At 40.1% G+C, this 18,379-nt stretch overlaps 1 protein-coding gene across 5 annotated transcripts in view; it reads right to left on the bottom strand.

Annotated features, from left to right (window-relative positions):
• Positions 1-12: 12 nt before the first annotated feature.
• The window catches only part of GPN1 (GPN-loop GTPase 1), a gene marked incomplete at its 5' end in the record, with an annotated part of 20,237 nt that continues 1,870 nt past the window's right edge, over positions 13-18,379 (bottom strand). For 3 of the 5 annotated variants that reach the window (XM_083829487.1, XM_083829488.1, XM_083829489.1), the window contains 11 exons: positions 13-778; positions 1,430-1,540; positions 2,033-2,126; positions 5,412-5,451; positions 7,449-7,531; positions 10,060-10,206; positions 13,048-13,093; positions 15,392-15,486; positions 15,589-15,667; positions 16,295-16,332; positions 17,072-17,138. In XM_083829487.1, the coding sequence (XP_083685613.1) occupies positions 672-778; positions 1,430-1,540; positions 2,033-2,126; positions 5,412-5,451; positions 7,449-7,531; positions 10,060-10,206; positions 13,048-13,093; positions 15,392-15,486; positions 15,589-15,667; positions 16,295-16,332; positions 17,072-17,138 (907 nt within the window). In that variant the 3' untranslated portion in view covers positions 13-671. The remainder of the gene's footprint in view (positions 779-1,429; positions 1,541-2,032; positions 2,127-5,411; positions 5,452-7,448; positions 7,532-10,059; positions 10,207-13,047; positions 13,094-15,391; positions 15,487-15,588; positions 15,668-16,294; positions 16,333-17,071; positions 17,139-18,379) is intronic. The other 2 variants (XM_083829486.1, XM_083829490.1) reach the window with 1 other exon arrangement.

Raw genomic sequence — 18,379 nt, forward strand, 5'->3', positions numbered from 1 at the left:
AACCATCACACATTTGTTACTTCATAAAATATATTTAATTAAAAATAAAGTATCAAACACTAGGTTGATGGAATATTGTTAAACTACTTTGCTTTCAATTATTTATAGACTAAATTAAGCTTGTCTACTTCTCTAAAAGACCTTACATTTTTATCTCCAAAACCATAATACTTGGGGGGGGGGGGGGGGGGGGGGGGGGCAGGGAACAAAACACGACAGATGCTGTTTAGATCACTATCTCAGAAAAAAAGAACACATACATATCAGGCGTTTCATGCTGTGGAGGTTTCACTTCTGTCCTGGATGTATCACACACCTGTCTGCATGAGATGAACAGACTGCACTTCTGGAAACCAGTAAGATTATAATGCTCTCAAAACTCAAAATCTAAGCTCTCAACAGACATATCTAAACAATTTGAAACAAAAGAAAGTGCAATCTGTTTCCTTCAGCTTTAGGAAGTCACAGTGGCAGATGACCAAATGTACAGTCAGTTGGATATAAAACCTTCTACTCATATGACCAACAGTTACTGCAGGAAGAAAGACAGACACAGTATCAGTGTATCATAGGAAGCTGTTCATAGACATAAGACTTCATGCATGGTTCCATGCAAGTTTCTTTATGCTGTTTCTTTACTGTTAATTCCATTTTAATGGATTCCAAACCCTTTATTTCTGAGGGTCTGATTCATTCTGATTGCTTCTTCTCTGGTATTTCATCCGTGTCTCTTGCATAAAATTTCTGAAGGCTGGTTCTTCATGACTCTCCTCAGTAACTGGGAGAAAACAAACAAACAAACAAACACAGTTCACTATTTCAGCATTCATTCTACTTGTGTTCCTAAAGAAAGCTAGAGTCAGGCTAGTCAGAGTGACACTGAAAGTCTACTTGGTCTTCAATTTCATTACAAGAGAAAAGAAAGAAGGGATCTTAAATATGAATGGAACAGGGAAAGTATGAAGATAGTCTGTGAGCTATATAACACAGTATCACACACTGTTAAGAACTTAAAAGATTATTTTAAGACCAAGAGTGACAAGAAAAGGGAAGAAAGACAGGGATGGGAACTGTAAGACCATAAAGAAGATGAAACATGCATTAAACAGGTTCGGGGTCACTGCATGCATGGCCCAAACGTAACAAGTTCTCTGGTGAACACATATTGTTTTACGCATTGTTGTATTAAAAATAATTACTTGAATACACAATTTACAATTGAACTTTCACAAAGATTACAGTGTGGAATCACTGGACTGAGCAGTGTGGCTGGGCTACTGCTATAAATTCATATACTTATATTTAGGTGACCAAACGTTTGCTTGTCTCCTAGGCTCTTGTTACAGCTAATACAGCTAATGAAATACAGATAATATTTCATGCCTAGACAAGCAGCTTTTAGATCAGAACAGATCTCTCCTTCCCTTACCTTCATGGTCAATGTCATCAGTATCACTCTCCCTCTCTTCTTCTTCCTCATCAAGAGTTCCTCGTGTTAGGATCAGCTCAGAGGGACCCATTGCAGAAGCATCATCAGACCCTTGGAAGGAACAGAAATGGCTATACACAAAACAGCATGCTAACAATAAGTTAGCTCACTCCCTGACAACTTCTATTTACATACAACAAAAACAAGTACCTACTCTAAAGGAACAGAAAGCTACTTACAGGTTCCAAAGATACAGGACAGGCTGTAACAACATCATACTGAACTCCTCATATAAGGTAACAGCTGAACCAAGAGCAGAGCTTTCTCATTGTCTATTTTGACTATTTCACCTTTTCTAAAATACTTGATTACTCACACTATGCCCATTGCTTTACCCACACACTAGGGTTTCCTCTTCTCATGTCTGCGACTAACACATGGGAGAGATAAGTCTGACCCATCCCACAGGAAGAGACATCCCACTCCACTAAGATGAAGCTGCTTTCATGCTTTTACAGTGAAGACAGAAAAGCACCATGCTACTTTTCAAGGCAGGCTCTTCAGAGAACTTCTGCAGTAAATGTAATATTGCTAGTAAGATACCTGCAAGTGGGTTGTTGCCCTGCATACACACAGTGCCCATGTCCTTCCACAAGTGTTCCAGCTGATCTCTCTTTTGTTTATTTTGAGCTTTCTCCTGTGGGTACAAAGTTACATTTGGCTTATGAACACTTTTAAAACATACCTCACTCAATACTTGCAGTCTGTCCTCTGGGGTGGGGTGGGGAAGTCAACAAGCATGTCTTACATTACAACTAAATCATAGAATCATAAAGGTTGGAAAAGACCTCCAAGATCATCTGGTCCAACCATCACCCTACTACTAATGTCACCCACTAAACCATGTCCCTAAGCACCATGTCCAACCTTTCCTTAAACACCCCCAGGGACGGTGATGCCACCACCTCCCTGGGCAACCTGTTCCAATGCCTGACTGCTCTTTCTGAGAATAAATTTCTCCTAATTTCCAACCTAAGCCTTCCCTGGCGCAGCTGGAGGCCACTCCTTCTTGTCCTATCACTGGTTATCTGTGAGAAGAGGCTGACCCCCAGCTCCCCACAACTTCCTTTCAGGCAGTTGGAGAGAGCAATAAGGTCTCCCCTGAGCCTCCTCTTCTCCAGACTAAACAACCCCAGTTCCCTCAGCCGCTCCTCACAGGACTTGGATTCCAGGCCCTTCACCAGCTTCGTAGCCCTTCTCTGGACACGCTCCAGGGCCTCGATGTCCTTCTTGTAATGAGAGGCCCAAAACAGAACACAGTATTGGAGATGTGACCTCCCCAGAGCAGAGTATAGGGGGATGATCACCTCATTTGTCCTGCTGGCTACAGTATTCCTCATACAAGCCATCCTGTTACATAGAATGCTATTGGCCTTCTTGGTCACCTGGGCACACTGCGGGCTCATGCTCAGGCGAGCATTGACCAACAACCCCAGATCCTTTTCCTCTTCACAGCTTTCCAGCCACTCTGCCCCAAGCTTGTAGCGCTGCATGGGGTTGTTGTGGCCAAAGTGCAGGACCCAGCACTTTGACATGTTGAACCTCATCCCATCGGCCCCTGCCCATCGACCCATCCTGTCCAGGTCCCTCCGCAGGGCCTTCTTACCCTCCAGCAGCTTGACACTTCCCCCCAGCGTGGTGTCATCTGCAAACGTACTGAGGGTGCTCGCAATTCCCTCATCCAAGTCATCAATAAAGATATAAAAGAAGATGGGCCCCAACACCGACCCCCGGGGAACACCAATGGTGACTGGTCACCAGCTGGATTTCACTCCGTTCACCACTACTCTGTGGGCCCGGCCACCCAGCCAGTTTTTAACCTAGCAAAGAGTATACCTGTCCAAGCCATGGACTTCCAGCTTCTCCAGGAGAATACTGTGGAAGAATGTGTCAAAAGCTTTGCTGAAATCTAGGCAGACTATGTCAACAGCCTTTCTGTCATCCACCAGGTGGGTCACCCAGTCACAGAAGGAGATGAGGATGGTCAGGCAGCACTTGCCTTTCATGAACCCATGCTGACCGGGCTTGATCCCCTAGTTGTCCCACATATGCTGTATGATTGCATTCAAGATGACCTGTTCTGTCACCTTTCCTGGCACTGTGGTCAGGCTGACAGGCCTGTAGTTCCCCGGGTCCTCCTTACGACCCTTCTTAAAGACGGGCGTCACATTGGCAAGTCTCCAGTCATCCGGGACCTCTCCAGATGACCAGGACCGCTAATAGATGAAGAAAAGCAGCCCAGCAATCACATCCGCCAACTCCCTCAGCACCCTCGGGTGGATCCCATCTGGCCCCATGGACTTGTGACAGTCCAGGTGGAGCAGCAGGTCTCTAACTGTTTCCACCTTAACTGTGGGTGGTTTCTTCTTCTCCCCGTCCCAGACTTCCAGCTCGGGAGGCTGAGTACCCTGAGGGTAAGTGGTCTGACTAGTAAAGACAGATGTAAAGAAGGCATTAAGAACCTTAGCCTTCTCCTTATCCTCAGTAGTCACATTCCCCCGTGTCCAGTAAAGGATGGAGATTCTCCTTGGCCCTCTTTTTACCACCAATATATTTGTAAAAACATTTTTTTGTTATCCTTAACCATAGTGACCAGATTGAGCTTGCGTTGGGCTTTAGACTTCCTTATTTTTTCTCTGCATAAACTCGCAACTTCCTTTTACTCTCCCCGAGTTGCCCGTCCCTTCTTCCACTGGACATAAACTCTCTTTTTCTCCCAGACACTCAGCAAAAGTTCCCTGTTCGGCCATGCTGCTCTTCATCCCCACCAGCTCATCTTATGGCACATGGGGAATGCCCGCTCCTGCGCCTTTGAGATTTCCTTCTTGAGGAGCATCGAGCCTTCCTGAACCTTAAGGACTGACTCCCAAGGGACCTTCCCTACCAGTTTCCTGAACAATTCAAAGTCTGCCCTCCGCAAGTCCAAGGTAGCAGCTCTACTGGCCCCCCCTCCCCCGCTGACTTCACCAAGAATTGACCACAAAATGGTAGAGTTCTCTGTCCAAGACAGCTCCCAACCACCACATCTCCCACCGGTCCTTTTCTGTTTGTGAACAGTAGGTCTAGTGGTGCACCCCCCCGCTAGACTCACTGACCAGCTGAGTCAGGAAGCTATCTTCCACACACTCCAGGAACCTCCTAGACTGCCTCCTAAGGGCTGTATTGTCTTTCCAGCATGTGTCCAGGAAGTCCTCCATGAGAACAAACACTGGCGATTGCACGACTTCCACCAGCTGCTTGTAAAACACCTCATCTGTATCTTCATCCTGGTTTGGCAGTCTATAAAAGACCCCCACCAGGATGTCCGCCTTGCCTTGTTGGTCATTCCCCTGATCCTTAAAGTTACACGGAACTTTTGTTTAAGCATGGAAAGCAACCTCCAGCATGAACTTAATGAAAATTTTCAGCAGCATCTGGAAAACAAACTTGGTGAATTTGTGCCCGCAGAGAACTACCCTTGCACAGTCAGAACTCAAGACAAGCAAAGCTACTCATTTTGGTACTCCAGTCTTCATTATTAATTGTCTCAGTTAAAACAGTAAACTTGACTGGTACAGAAAGATGCAGTGATATTCTCAACAAACCACCTTGGAAAGTTTTTTTTTAAAAAAAAACAAAAGTATCCTTCTGAACAGAAAATACCTCAATCATTTTCTCACAATCTGCCCTAATAAACTTGAATTATTTAGCACTAGAACATTGATCAACATCTATTTTACAAAACATCTGCGGTTTTGTAAAGATATGCTCCACGAAGCCTGGGGAAAAAAAGACAGATTGCGAGCTTCAGGGCAACACTTTTTCCACACCATGTATGAATAGTAAATGAAATGTTAGATCCTCCCCATGCAGAGGCAACTGTACGTATAAAATTGACCCCCAAGATACACTGCCTCAGTATACAATAGTTAAAAATACTTACCAATGTTTTCCTCAGACGCTCATATTCTGGACGATATTCCCTGCAAATATAAATACATGGAGTGCATTCACTCTCAATTAATACATCATTCATATTAAGTACGGATCATTTTGGAGGTTTGTTTGTATCCCAAACAAGTTTTTTTACGCTTTCATGCTTGAGAGAGGTTTCAAAAAGACAAATGGTACTTTTACCTGCATTTGGATTCTGAAACTAGAGGATGAAAAATAAGTAAAAACAAACAAACATAATTCATTAAAATGCCAAACCTTTCTCACACATTTTTGTTGGACAAAATAATAAAAAAAACCTGCCCAATAGAGGTAGCTGTTTCACTACCATACCTAAACAGCAGATCACTTACTCTCCTCTAACTACAGACATAGCTTTCTTTGCCAGCACCTGTGCATCCTGAGACAGTTCAGTGGGAACTCATACAGGAAGACAACACATTATCCTGCTCAGCTACTCCCGAGCACATCACAGGAGGGCCATCACCCCCATGGTCCAGGCATGAAATCCATCATCATGAGTCATAAGGAATAGCTATCTGGATCACCTTATGAGGATGGGGGTGGCTGCCTAGGTGTGTGGGACACATTATGGGGTTCAGGGAAAGAGCATCTGGCGATTGCATGGGATTTATTATGCAACGTTTAGAGAAGGAACCAAAGGCAGGAAAAGGGAGGGATTTAGACTGGGGGAGAAACAAGCATGAGATATAGAGGGATAAGGAAACAAAAGGCTCTGTTCATAGGTAAGCAGTAACTAATCAGCATGCTTGTTTGGTCATGCCCTGCACCTGATAAAAACAGTCTGTCTTGTCACCTTATTAAACTCCACCTTCAAATACTTTCTAGTAAGAGAAGACACTTGCTCTGTGTACGTGTGTGCATAGGGGTCTGTGGTATCAGTGACTAAGCAAGTGCAGATTCATCAGTGAGTGTGTGATTGTTAGTGAAGATCACGCTTAACTAGCTGAAGAGCAAGTGAAGATCAAGCCAGAGTAGCTGGAGGGTAGGTAAAGTGGTCTGGGAGTCAGTGCAACAGGAAGGTGGACACCTATGGGTGTCAGAGTGCCTGTGTATCTCTAGGGGCAAGAGCACATGGGAGTCAGCTACTGGGACCAGGCAATCCCAGCGAGTGCATGGGAGATAGTCTGTATCATCAACCGGAGCAGGGCTAGAGTCTCAAAGGCTCATATATCCAGGTGGCAGCTACTGCGAGAAAGGGATCCAGAGGTAACTATTGAGCAGACTGAGCCTCTGAGCCCAGCTGCTGGAGGGATCCACGTTGTACATATGTATATAAATTCCCACTAACAGACCTTCATCCTGCTCAGACAGAAATGGGGACAGAATAAAGCCATTGAAGCTACGTTCATGTGAGTGCTCTTTGTATCCGTCCGATCTGCATGGCTTGATGTATACATTTCTGTGGTGTATACATATGCCTTATGTGCATGTACCTACCGGGAGTACACCTCCAGCTTCACTACTGGTTGGACCTGGGGACATGAAGTTGTAGCAGCCTTTCTCAGGCTGTCTGATCCAGCATGACATATTTTCCTCTAACAGTAGTCTATGGTCTGTCTTAGCTATTTCCATGTAACCCAAGTTAGTGGATTTCCTTTCTAATTTTATAGAGCAGTCTGGCAGTATTTCGTGAGGAGGAATCCACTAACAGCACATTCTCAAAGAATTCTTGAATTTCAGCTAGCTCGCCTTCTCTGTCTACTTCTTTCTGAGGGCAATTCAAAGCTTGATCATAATACAGAACCAGATCAAAAACCTTAACTTCACAAGTTTGCTGGCATAGCTGGCTTTTACTTTTTATCACTGAATAGCACAAAAATTCACCACTGCATAGGTTATTTTAATTGCTTCATTTTATGCTGACTCTTAGATTTAAGAGTATTATAAACCTTATGTTACCTTGGCTTGAAAAGTGAACACTCCTTCAAATCAAGGGAGTGTGTTCATGAATCAGTAAGTTCAGCAAGTATTTAGAGGGTCAGGAACCAAAGTATCACCTTACCTCTCATATTCATCTACAGCTTTAGAAAGCTGAACAAAAAAATCATCCAGTCCTGTGCCTAGCACAGCAGAAACACCAACCACCTGTAAAAGAAAGCCATATACCAGAACTGAACAGTAACTGAACCAAGTTTTTAGGTAACTGATGGATGATGAGAGCTGGGAAGACTAAACAGTGCCTTGGAAAAAATACCTAAGGGAATCTAGTGATAACCATTTAATCAGCAGCATGAGAGTAAGCAGTAATACTGTACTTCTGTCACTCCTACTTTCAACCTCGTTCTCCACCTAGTTGTTAATGTTTGGTACCCTCTGCTCCCCGTCCCCCTTTACCTAAGCTCTTATTTAACCCAGGAAGCTGGGCTTTATTGTTTCTTATAAAGTTTATTGCAGGAAAAGGGAAAACAAACAAACACAACAACGCCACAGTTAAGAAAAGAAAGCCTGGTTTTACAGACCACTCTTGTGCCTCCAGTCTCAATACCCCCACAAACAGAGTTAAGATAATACAGCACCTAAACGTAATGAACAAGATGGGGAAATTGTGGTGGTTTCACACTGATGGGCAGCTAAGCTTCACCAGTCTCTCAAAGCCCCCCCCTCTTCAAGGGAACTGAGGGAGAAAATATGATAAAAAAAGGGCTCAGGTGATGAGAAGGATAGGGAGATTGCTCACCAGTTACCATCACAGGCAAAACAGTCTCAGCATACGGAGATTAATGTAATTTATTGCTAACTACTAACAGAGTAGAATAGTGAGACACTAAAAACACCTTTCCCCTAATCAACCCTCTTCTACCTCCACACACACACACACACACTCCACCAAGCAGCAGAGGGAAACAGGGGTTGTGGCCAGTCCATAATGGCTTCATTATCTACTGCTCCTTCATCTTCACTCTCTTCCCCTGCTCCAGCATGGGCTCTCCAGGGGCTTGCAGCATGGATATCTGCTCTGCCATGGTACACCACAAGCTGCATGGGACAGCCTGCTCCACCATGGTTCTCTCCACAGGCTGCCGGGAAACTTCTGTTCTGGCACCTGAAGCTCCTTCTTCACTGATCTTGGTGTCTGCAGGGTTTTTTCTACATTTTCTCACTTCTCTCTCTCAACTGCTGTTGTGCAGTATTTTTTTTGTTTTGTAAATATATACTCTCAAAAGAGGTGCAACCAGTGTTGCTCATTGGCTCAGCTTTGGCCAGCAGTGGGTCCCTTTTGCAGCCAGCTGGAACTGATTCTTACCTAACATGTGGCAGCTTCTAGACTCTTCTCATAGCAGCCAATCCTGCAGTCCCCCCACCCCACAAACAAAATCTTGCCACATAAGCCCAATACAGGCAATAAACAATAATAATAATAATAATAATCAAGCCTGTCTTCTATTGGTTACTGTTAGCAGCCCAAGTTGTCATTCAGAACATAATATTTTAAGTTGTTAGTATAACTGCTGCAGTATCAGCGTACTAAAAATAAGCAGCAAAACAGACCACAAGAACTGACCTTTTGTCTCTGAAATTCTGTCTCTGTATTTAGCTGAAGCACATTTAAAAAATGCATGCAGTCTACCTGCAAATAAGGACTGGGAAGTACTTTAGTCATGCATATGGCACCATTCCAGTCATTTTTGAAATATTGGATGTTGTTCTCCATAGACATTTAAAATATTCTTGTTTTAGCTCTATTCTATCTACATAAATGGAATCATTTATTTTGTCTTTCTTGTAATATCCATAAAAAATACAATTGTTTGCTCTTTCTTAAGTAAAAGCTAATGCAAAGCACAACTGTCTGAACCCACTTGGCACAGGCTATGGAATCATTATCATATTCCAACATACGGTGTTTTCAGAGAAACTTAATGGATTTGTCCTCTCAACACCTGATAAATGTAAAAAACTTTCACTTGTCTCAGCAAATATACAGTTTTTTGCCTTGCTTTTGAGATTATTTCCCTTCTTTCTACATAGAAAATTGCCTAGCTGTACTTGACACTTCCAGAAAAAGGAACATTATCTCATATGGGAGACTTTACAACACAGAATATTACCTTTTAGCAGCCTATCTTACCTTTTTTCCAATGATTAATCGCAATTTAAATGCCACTCAGCGTGACAAGGAACTGCAGTTACTTTATGTTCAAACCAGCAAATCATCTCCCCTAAAGAAAGGTTCGGGAACAGATTCCAATTCAAAAGGGTGGTACAAAGCTCTTTTACAGGATAGAATGGTTGAGGCTGGAATATACCTCTGGAGATCACCTAGCCCACCATCTTCTGCTCAAAAAGCAGGATTAATTAGAACAGGCTGCTTAAGATCTTGTCCAAACAAGCTTTGAGTATCTCCAAAGGCAGAGATTCCACAACCTCTCTGGACAACCTTTTTCCAGGGCTCAGTCACCCTACAGAAAAACTCCCCCCCACACTTCTGTTTAAACAACTTCCTGAATTTCACTTCATGTCTGTTGCTTCTTGTTCTTCACCACTGAAAAGAGTCTGCCTCTGTTATCTTTACTTCTTTCCATCAGGTATTTATATACATAGGTAATGTCCTCCTTGAGCTCCTTCTCTTCTCCAGGCTTTTGTGAAAGTTAGTTAAAAAAAAGGAGTCTTACCTTCAATGAACTGTAAAATTCATCCAACACTAAACTCATAGAACGAGTCAGGTTACTGACATAGGATGTCTCTTGATTCAGGGCATCTTGAAAAGTCTCAAAGTCCTGCATCCATTCTACCGCAAAACTGTGGTCAATAATGTCAGTCTGGAAGGAGAAGACAGCACTTTCAGAAGTAATAATGATTCATTCTTTGTTCACAGCCTAAGGGTAATTAAAAAATAATAACCTGTTTTAAACTTACTCTAATAATGCTGACCTTTTCAAAATATTCAGCCCTGGTCTGAAGTTTTCCAAGGTCCGTTTTTAGTCAAACCAACTACTTCAATACAGGAAGTGGGGAAAAAAAGAAAAAAACAGCACTATCTCAGTATGAAGGAGTGTTTAAGGAAACTACTGGAAGTCTGGTTATAAAAGTTTCTACGGTTTACTGGAAAGGGGCATCCAAAAATTGCTGTATAAAACAGCTTAATTTGTAAATACTACATTGTATAATTAAGGCCAGACAAGAACAGTCTTCGCTGAAGATGCCATCCTTTCTTGATTGGCTTGGGGGCTGTGGGGCATTTCCTTGCTGGGTAACAGACTACAGGACCTTTATAAATGGAACTGTGCTCTGACCTCAAGAAGCTATAATCTAAACTCAGAGCAAGACCATGGTCACAAAACAGGAGAGATGGTTCCATAATTTTACATGGATTAGTAAGTGAACAGTCTATTAAAGAATTTTATAAACAAATCACAGTTCATGCAAATCCTCAGTTATTACAATATAAACATCTAAAACAGATAGATATATTTAATTTCTCAGCATCAGTAGGAAGGAGTATTTCCTACTATTATTTAAAAGATTTGTGATGGAACTGAATCCATCAAGGGTCCAAAGCCTATTTAGAGACAACTTGATTAAATTCTATAAAGAAAATTGAATCAATTCTATAATTTAGTGGCTTTTTTATTTTCATCTACAAATCTAACATCCTGTAAATCTATGTCATAGAATCATAGAATGGCTTGGGTTGGAAGGGACCTTAAAGATCACCACGTTCCAACCCCCCTGCCACAGGCAGGGACACCTTCTACTAGACCAGGTTGCCCAAAGCCCCATCCACGTCGGCCTTGAACACTTCAGGGGATGGGGCATCAACAGCTTCTCTGGGCAACCTGTTCCAGTGCCTCACCACCCTCACAGTGAAGAATTTCTTCCTAATATCTAATTTAAATCTACCCTCTTTTACTTTAAAAGCATTACCCCTTGTTTTATCCCAGATAAAGTCTCTCCCCATCTTTCCTGTAGGCCCTTAAAATACTGGAAGGCCACTATAAGGTCTACCCACAATCTTCTCTTTTTTAGGCTAAATAACCCAAGCTTTCTCAGCCTTTCTTCATATGAGGCGCACCATGAAGTTATGAATCCTAAACCTTGGGCCTACCTTTCTTTACACATACTAACGAAGTCACATTTTTTTTAGTCTTTCCAGAAATCCGTTTTGTTAAGATTGATTTTTCTAACCTCATGCCTTTTTCTATAAAAAATGCTTAACAGCTTATTCTACAATTACTGTCTAGAGTTAGAAAGAAAACAGCGCACAAAAACTTGCTAAGTAAGCACACAGGTATTAAAGACAAGCATGGTAGGGATCACTGGGAACATGACTGTAGTTAGAGCACATCAGACACTAATCACTGAGTAAGAAGGGGTGAAGTAAAATTTCGCATTCAAAGCATTGGCCTTCTAAAGGAAGCATGCAAGATACACAAGCGCACACAAAAACTGCTATGTTGGGGAACATCTAATTGAATATGAAGGCTGGAAGGATGCCTGTGGGGAGAAGAAAGAACACTCACAACAGAAATCTAATGAGAGTCTTCTAACTTCTTGAAATTATGTTAAAGGAGCTGGCTAGATGTCAAGTTTAAAAGCATTCCTTTTAGGCTCCAGAACAGTACTTTACACAGCAATGCAGGCATAGCCTCAGCCTAGTAAATACCTGCTTTCTAGCAGATACTAGTACATTTTAAGTGTAAGCAATTAGAACCAGACATGTTCTGTTAAGTTCTGCCTGCTAAAAAACATGGGACTCCTTCCTGAAAACAGGCAGGTGTTACACAATTTCTGCTGTAAGTCATCAGCTTAGTTCTGAGAACCCAGGATTAAGGCAATTGTTTTGACAAAGCAGTGGAAAGTAAGGGCAGATTCAGTAATGAACTTACATTACAAAATTGAGTTTCCTTATAGCATAGGGTTAAGCTTTTAGGAAGGGAGGCCCATCCATGGATAGCATACTTAAAACCGAGTGTAGATGAAAAACATAAAACCGTCAAAGTGTTTACACAAAGTTCTCTCAATCTTCTGTCCGAGACAGCAACAGGCAGGGTGCCTCAAGGTTCTTACAGCCACCTGGTGACTCCCTTTGTTCCTTCTTAATATAGCCATGGGAAATAATCAACAAACATGCTTTATACATCACAAAAGGAATGCTGAAGCAGTGGGGATTTCTCTTGGCCAGGGTCCCAACATTATACATGCAAAGACTAAGAATAGGACTAGCATCAGTCACCCAGCCAGCTTCAAAGCAGGGAAAATCTACACCTGTAATATGGACATTTAGTGTTTCATAAGCACTAGAAATAGATTTGAAACATATATTTTACAAAATTCACACACACACAAAAAAATTTAGGAATAATCCGAAAACCTCAAATCAAACCTGTAACAGATACTGCAAAACATTTTTCAAATTGTTAGTATCATGTCTGATTTCAATGTTTCAGTGTAACTGCATGTCCCTGATTTTTCTTTTGCCTTTCTTTGCCAAATTAAAGACCACTTCTAGATTCAGTTTTCAGCCTGCAGCTCCTTCTCAGCCTTTTTCCTTTCTTTTTCCAGAAGAAACATAGTATTGTAGTAAGATGAAGACACTACGTTAAAGCAAGCTAAGCAGAACAATGTTCTACTGGAACACAGGAACCACAGCCTTAATTTACCTTGTTCATGACAACAATGAAAGGTAGTTTTGTCTTGTATAGGATACTAGAAGGAAAAATAAAAAAAAAGAACCATTAAAAAATTAATTTAATACCCATTAAAATAGAAAAAATACTACGCATAAGGCAGATAAGACTTGTGCGAAACTGCATACATGTGGCTTTGAAAAGAAAATATTTTTCTCTGCATCAATTATAAATGATGGATGATAATTTTCAACCAGATCCTGCGTACTGAAGTTGAACAGTATGTCTCCCAACAGATATGAGCACGCATCTGTAAAATATATAATCTCCTTCTACACACCCAGTTGATTTTGATTACTGTTTTCTGATTCTCAGATCCCAGTTCTTATTATCCTTGCAGTCTCTAATTATTTTGACTCAAGTCAAAATCAGTTTTGAGAAATTATTCTTGATCAATGAATTCAAATAACTCGAAATACCTGTAAAGCAAGACTACCTTGAAACATGAGTTTACATTGTCATGTCACTGTATGTATTCCAATATCCTCCGCTCAACTCTAATTTCAGAAAATGCAACACGTCACATGACATATTTGCATACTCCTTTTTTTGCATACTCCTATCACAATGATACAGCAATTGACCTTGGTAGAAGGACTAATAGTTTTTTTTAAAACCATTTACCAACATTTACCATAAATTAAGAAAGCTCTAAATATGATCTTTACATAGGTATTCAGTTGGTTTAACGTAAAAGAAAGCAGAGAAATCCATGTATGAGAAGGAAGTCAATAAATCAGGAGACAGAATGTGTTCACATGACCTCATACCATGCTGAGCTCAAGACAAATCTAGAAGAGTCACTGAAAACCTCAAGAATAATAAAAAAGGAGTGACATCATATTGTGGGTTTACAAGAAGGGACTCAAACTAGCCTATCTTGATACATCTTTAGATAAATGATTTTATAAGCAACAGGCAATTAGTTAGATGTAATCTAACTATCCATCATCAAACTGAAGTCTCATGGATTATTTAATGTTTTCAGTGGGAGCTTTGACCAGATGACCTCCAGACCTCCTTTGGTACCTAAATTATTTTGTTTATCCAATGGGGAAACCACTGAGACAGACAATAACCAAAACAGCAGGTTAAGTATCTCAATAGGAAGTATCATAACGCTAAAAAGGGAACGAGTATGTTTTTTGTTTGGTTTGTGTTTTTTTTAATTCCCAGTAACAGCTTAGTCTAAATAGGAAAAAAAAAAAACTAGCACGTAAATGCTATTGCAACAAACTAGCTTTTAAGACAGAAAGATGCTAAACAAAGACAAATCCCAGACTCAAGCAAGATTTATCCACAATGGTGCTTTTAATCAACAGCTAAATTCAGTCTTGACTGGGAAAGTTGAGTGGTTTCATATCTAGTACACCTGAAGAGTCTAGTAACATTGCCAGAAAGAGCAAATAAAAGTCACAGATTTTAAGAAGCGAGAGCAAAGACAGGGCTTTCTCATCAACAAGCTGCTATGTATTAAAAGGGACAAGCTACAGTAAGCCATAAACTCAAACAGCTGCTGAACACACATTAGCAGGAGATGCTATACTGTTACACTATTGTCTGATTTGCGTAACAGTTGAGGAACAAAGGAAAAAAAACAAAGAGCTTACGAACAATCACATACTCTAAAAATGACACATTTTTCTTACTTCTGTTCTCTGTTTTCATTTTTGGGATGTGTCCCCACCCGTATATTCTTCATTGGGGTGAACAGGACAACACAGCAACGCACAAGAGTGCTCCCACAAGTATAAATCACAGCGTGAAAAGCATCAGAAGGATTTATAGGTGTAGACAGCCCTACACATTGTCATAGCCGTAACTGTAAAGATGTGTATCACCTTTAAATCTCTTTAGAGACTTTGTAGATCTGTAGACTTTGCAAATTAAAAGATTACAGGCAGAAATTCCGTTTGCTAAATCTCTACTTGTCAAAAATTTAAGTTTGAATCATCATGCCTCAAACTTAACTACAGTCAATACCTGAAAGAAATGTGGTAAAAGGAGTTAACGTTGGAATTCACATATTGAATAATGTATGCTCCATTTTTACTTTAACAAAAGAAATCCATTATTCAAGTCAGAAAACAAATTGGATATAGCCATTGTAACATTCTGACTATGCCTTTACCACGGACAAAAAGACATGGTCCTTCTTCTCAGCCACATTTCCAAGAAATTAAGTGGACATATTCTCCTCAACTGAAAAGCTCCTCACATGAAATCTAAACAAATGGTCCCCCCCCATCCCTCCCTGATAAATAGCAAGGAGACAAAGCAATCAAAAAAGATGGATTGCATTTTCAGCTTTTCTTACCTACAGGCATACAGCATGTTGGACATAAAGGTGATAGGATTAGTACTGCGAGAGGTGTCCATCACATAAACAACAACAGAAGGAAAAGAGGAAGCCTGGAAGCATGCGGAAAAATACAATTTAATTAGAAGTGCACGCTGTTCAATAGGCACTTTTTCCACATAACCTCAATGTCAAGTTATGTAGAATACACTTACCAAAGCTTCAGTTATAATGGTTCCTGATGCTGACCATGTGAACACCTCAATTTGACCTGGTGTGTCAATAATGACATACCTGTTAAGAAGTCACCCGCAACAAACAAAAAGGGAAAAAAATTAGTCACGCACAAGGTCCTGTCATGACTAGACTAACACAGGCACAGAAGAGCAAATCACATGATTATTCTGATCAGAACAGAAGAGCTTTTCCCAAACAGTGACAAGACTTAAGGACACACCTGAAAATTTCCTGAGTGAATTTTGTGACTAAGAAGCATTTATTCTCCTAAGATTCTGTTAGAGTCAAAGACATCAATTTGGCTTTTTTTTTTTTTTTTGACTATTACAAACTCTTCAGAACAAAAATTAATTGTTGCCCATTTGAACAGTACCTTAAGTAAAAAAATGAAGGTCTAAATGAAGACAAGAAAAGCAGATGTGGAATCAGTAGACATTTATTTGATGTATGCAAACGAGTCTAGTACCCTGTGCTAATTCTATGCCCTTTTACAGATTAAATTTATACCAAGACTGAAAGACAACTACAAAACACACAGAGATCGGATTAGGATAAAATTAGGATATTTAAAACACGCAGAGATCCATTTTTTTAGGATTAGAATTAAATTAGGATATTTAAACCATTTCACGTGTTTTTGCCACGTTGATTCCAGAATAGTAAAAATTGGTAGAATATACTTACTTGGATGCATTTTGTCTTTTTTCAATAAACTTCATCACCTGATTGGAAAAGAAGCAGTATACATTGTATTTAGGCTCAGAACAGGAAACACGAATAGTCATTTCATAACAGAAACATTAAATTGCACAGCCACACATGACACATGTATGTATCAAAACAGCTAGAAGTCTATGCCTTTCAGTGTGTGAAAATAGATGGCTTGAAAATACTCACACAATGCATATGCCAAAAATGACCTTAATTTTACCCATAATCTAGTACCTGGTGAAACAAATGGTATAATAAATGCAGTTGTTCCCTAACTATTTCCTAAGAGATCGTGCATTGCTTTAATATTATGAATAAGGATTCAATCTCAGTGCTGATTTAGCATTAAGATTTATGAGAATAGTCAATTATCAAATAACCCTAGGAAAACTTAGCTGGTTTCCAGAAGTGAGCTTCCCTACTTCAAAATCTGAGCAATCATATAAAAGATGATGTTATACTGAACGTCACGCAACAGAATAGTTATATACAAAGACTTAAGAATTGACGTTCTGTACATACAACTTCCGAATTTTAAATAAAAAAAGAGTTGGGGAAAAAAAGATATATCTCCCTTAAATGAGACTTAATGAAATTTGGCTGCTTTCCAAAATTGGGAGAATACTATTAACTCTCAAAACAATATTTAAAGGTTAAACAAAAGTGATTTCTGAAGCTCCAGCTACACAAAAAAATCCAGTCCCCAGCACAGTATCCATAGCTCAGTATCACATAGGAACAACCTCATACCTGATCAAATCTTGTAGCAAAAAGATTGAGAGAGGTCACTATTCCACCATTTGGGCCCAGCCCATATCTAGACACTCCATTTAGGAAAGCAGATGACTATACAGACCTCAGAGGGCTTATTTTTAAATTCTGATAGTAGTTGGCCATTTACAATGTGTGTTGGATACCTTGCAGCAAAAGACAATTCTCCCCATGCACAATTAAGTCTCACAATTAAGTGATGCAGTACCTGTGCAAGAGAAGGACTGCTTGCTATTTGTTAAAACACATGTGACTGACAAAAGAAGCTACACCGTGGCTTCCTCTTGCCATTATTCAAGCATTACCATCTCAGGCAAAGAAAAAAAGAAAAAAAGTGCACTTATATACTAAAGCCATCATTGTCTTTCCAAAAAAGATTAACAGCACAGCCAGTAACTCAGAGTTTAAAAATGTCCTGAATTCAGTTCATTTTTAAGAATATGTACTTCAAAAATACAATTAAAAGATTTCTTACACAAATCATTCACAGAAGAATTTAAATGGAAAGAATTGGAATTAACGTTGTAGAGACGCTCAAAATGTCTTGAAGATTTCAAAATTATTTTTCACACATATGGGTCTATACTAATTATGTTCATGGAAACAAAGACTCTTAACTACATCCTGTATTTTCCTTACTTCACAAGAACCAGCACTGATTCATTAGTACATACAGTCTTCTAGGGGTACTGCTCTATATAACCAAACACGCTGACAGACACGCCCCTTAAGCGCTATTTGATGAGATACTTAAACTCCAATGATGGCTAACAGAGAGAGCAAAGCAAGAAATGCATCTACATACTAAATTCAAACTTATGTTTGGATGTTTTGCTAGCAACTCCTTATCAAATAACAGCAAAAATCATAATCCTAACCTCCATCATCCCTTCTTTTTCCCTAAAAGAGTAAATGTAAGAGTCATGCTAGTATGTCAAATCCAAAAACTGTATATTAACTCCATCTGCAAAGGCTATTACTTGAGGAACAAAGGACCTCCATACCTCTCTGGAACTGCAGTCATTTTAGTGTAATGTTACCGAACTACAGTTACCAAATTACCGTACAGTGTAAGCCCCCAGGCCGATGTCTTACAGATTCAGAGAGACAACAGCGCTTTGATTACCGTCAATGTGTAAATAGTTTTCTTCACTTACTATGAGCAAATAGTAATTTGAATATTTTTAATAATAAATAACATGAGATTTGTAAATAAATGGGGAAAAAGCTGCTGGCTTCCCCCATGAAAAGTAAAAGCACACAAGAAAAGCGGATGGAGTGCATGTT

Source organism: Anser anser (genome assembly GCF_964211835.1).
Source record: "Anser anser genome assembly, chromosome: 3".
Taxonomy (NCBI): Eukaryota; Metazoa; Chordata; class Aves; order Anseriformes; family Anatidae; genus Anser; species Anser anser.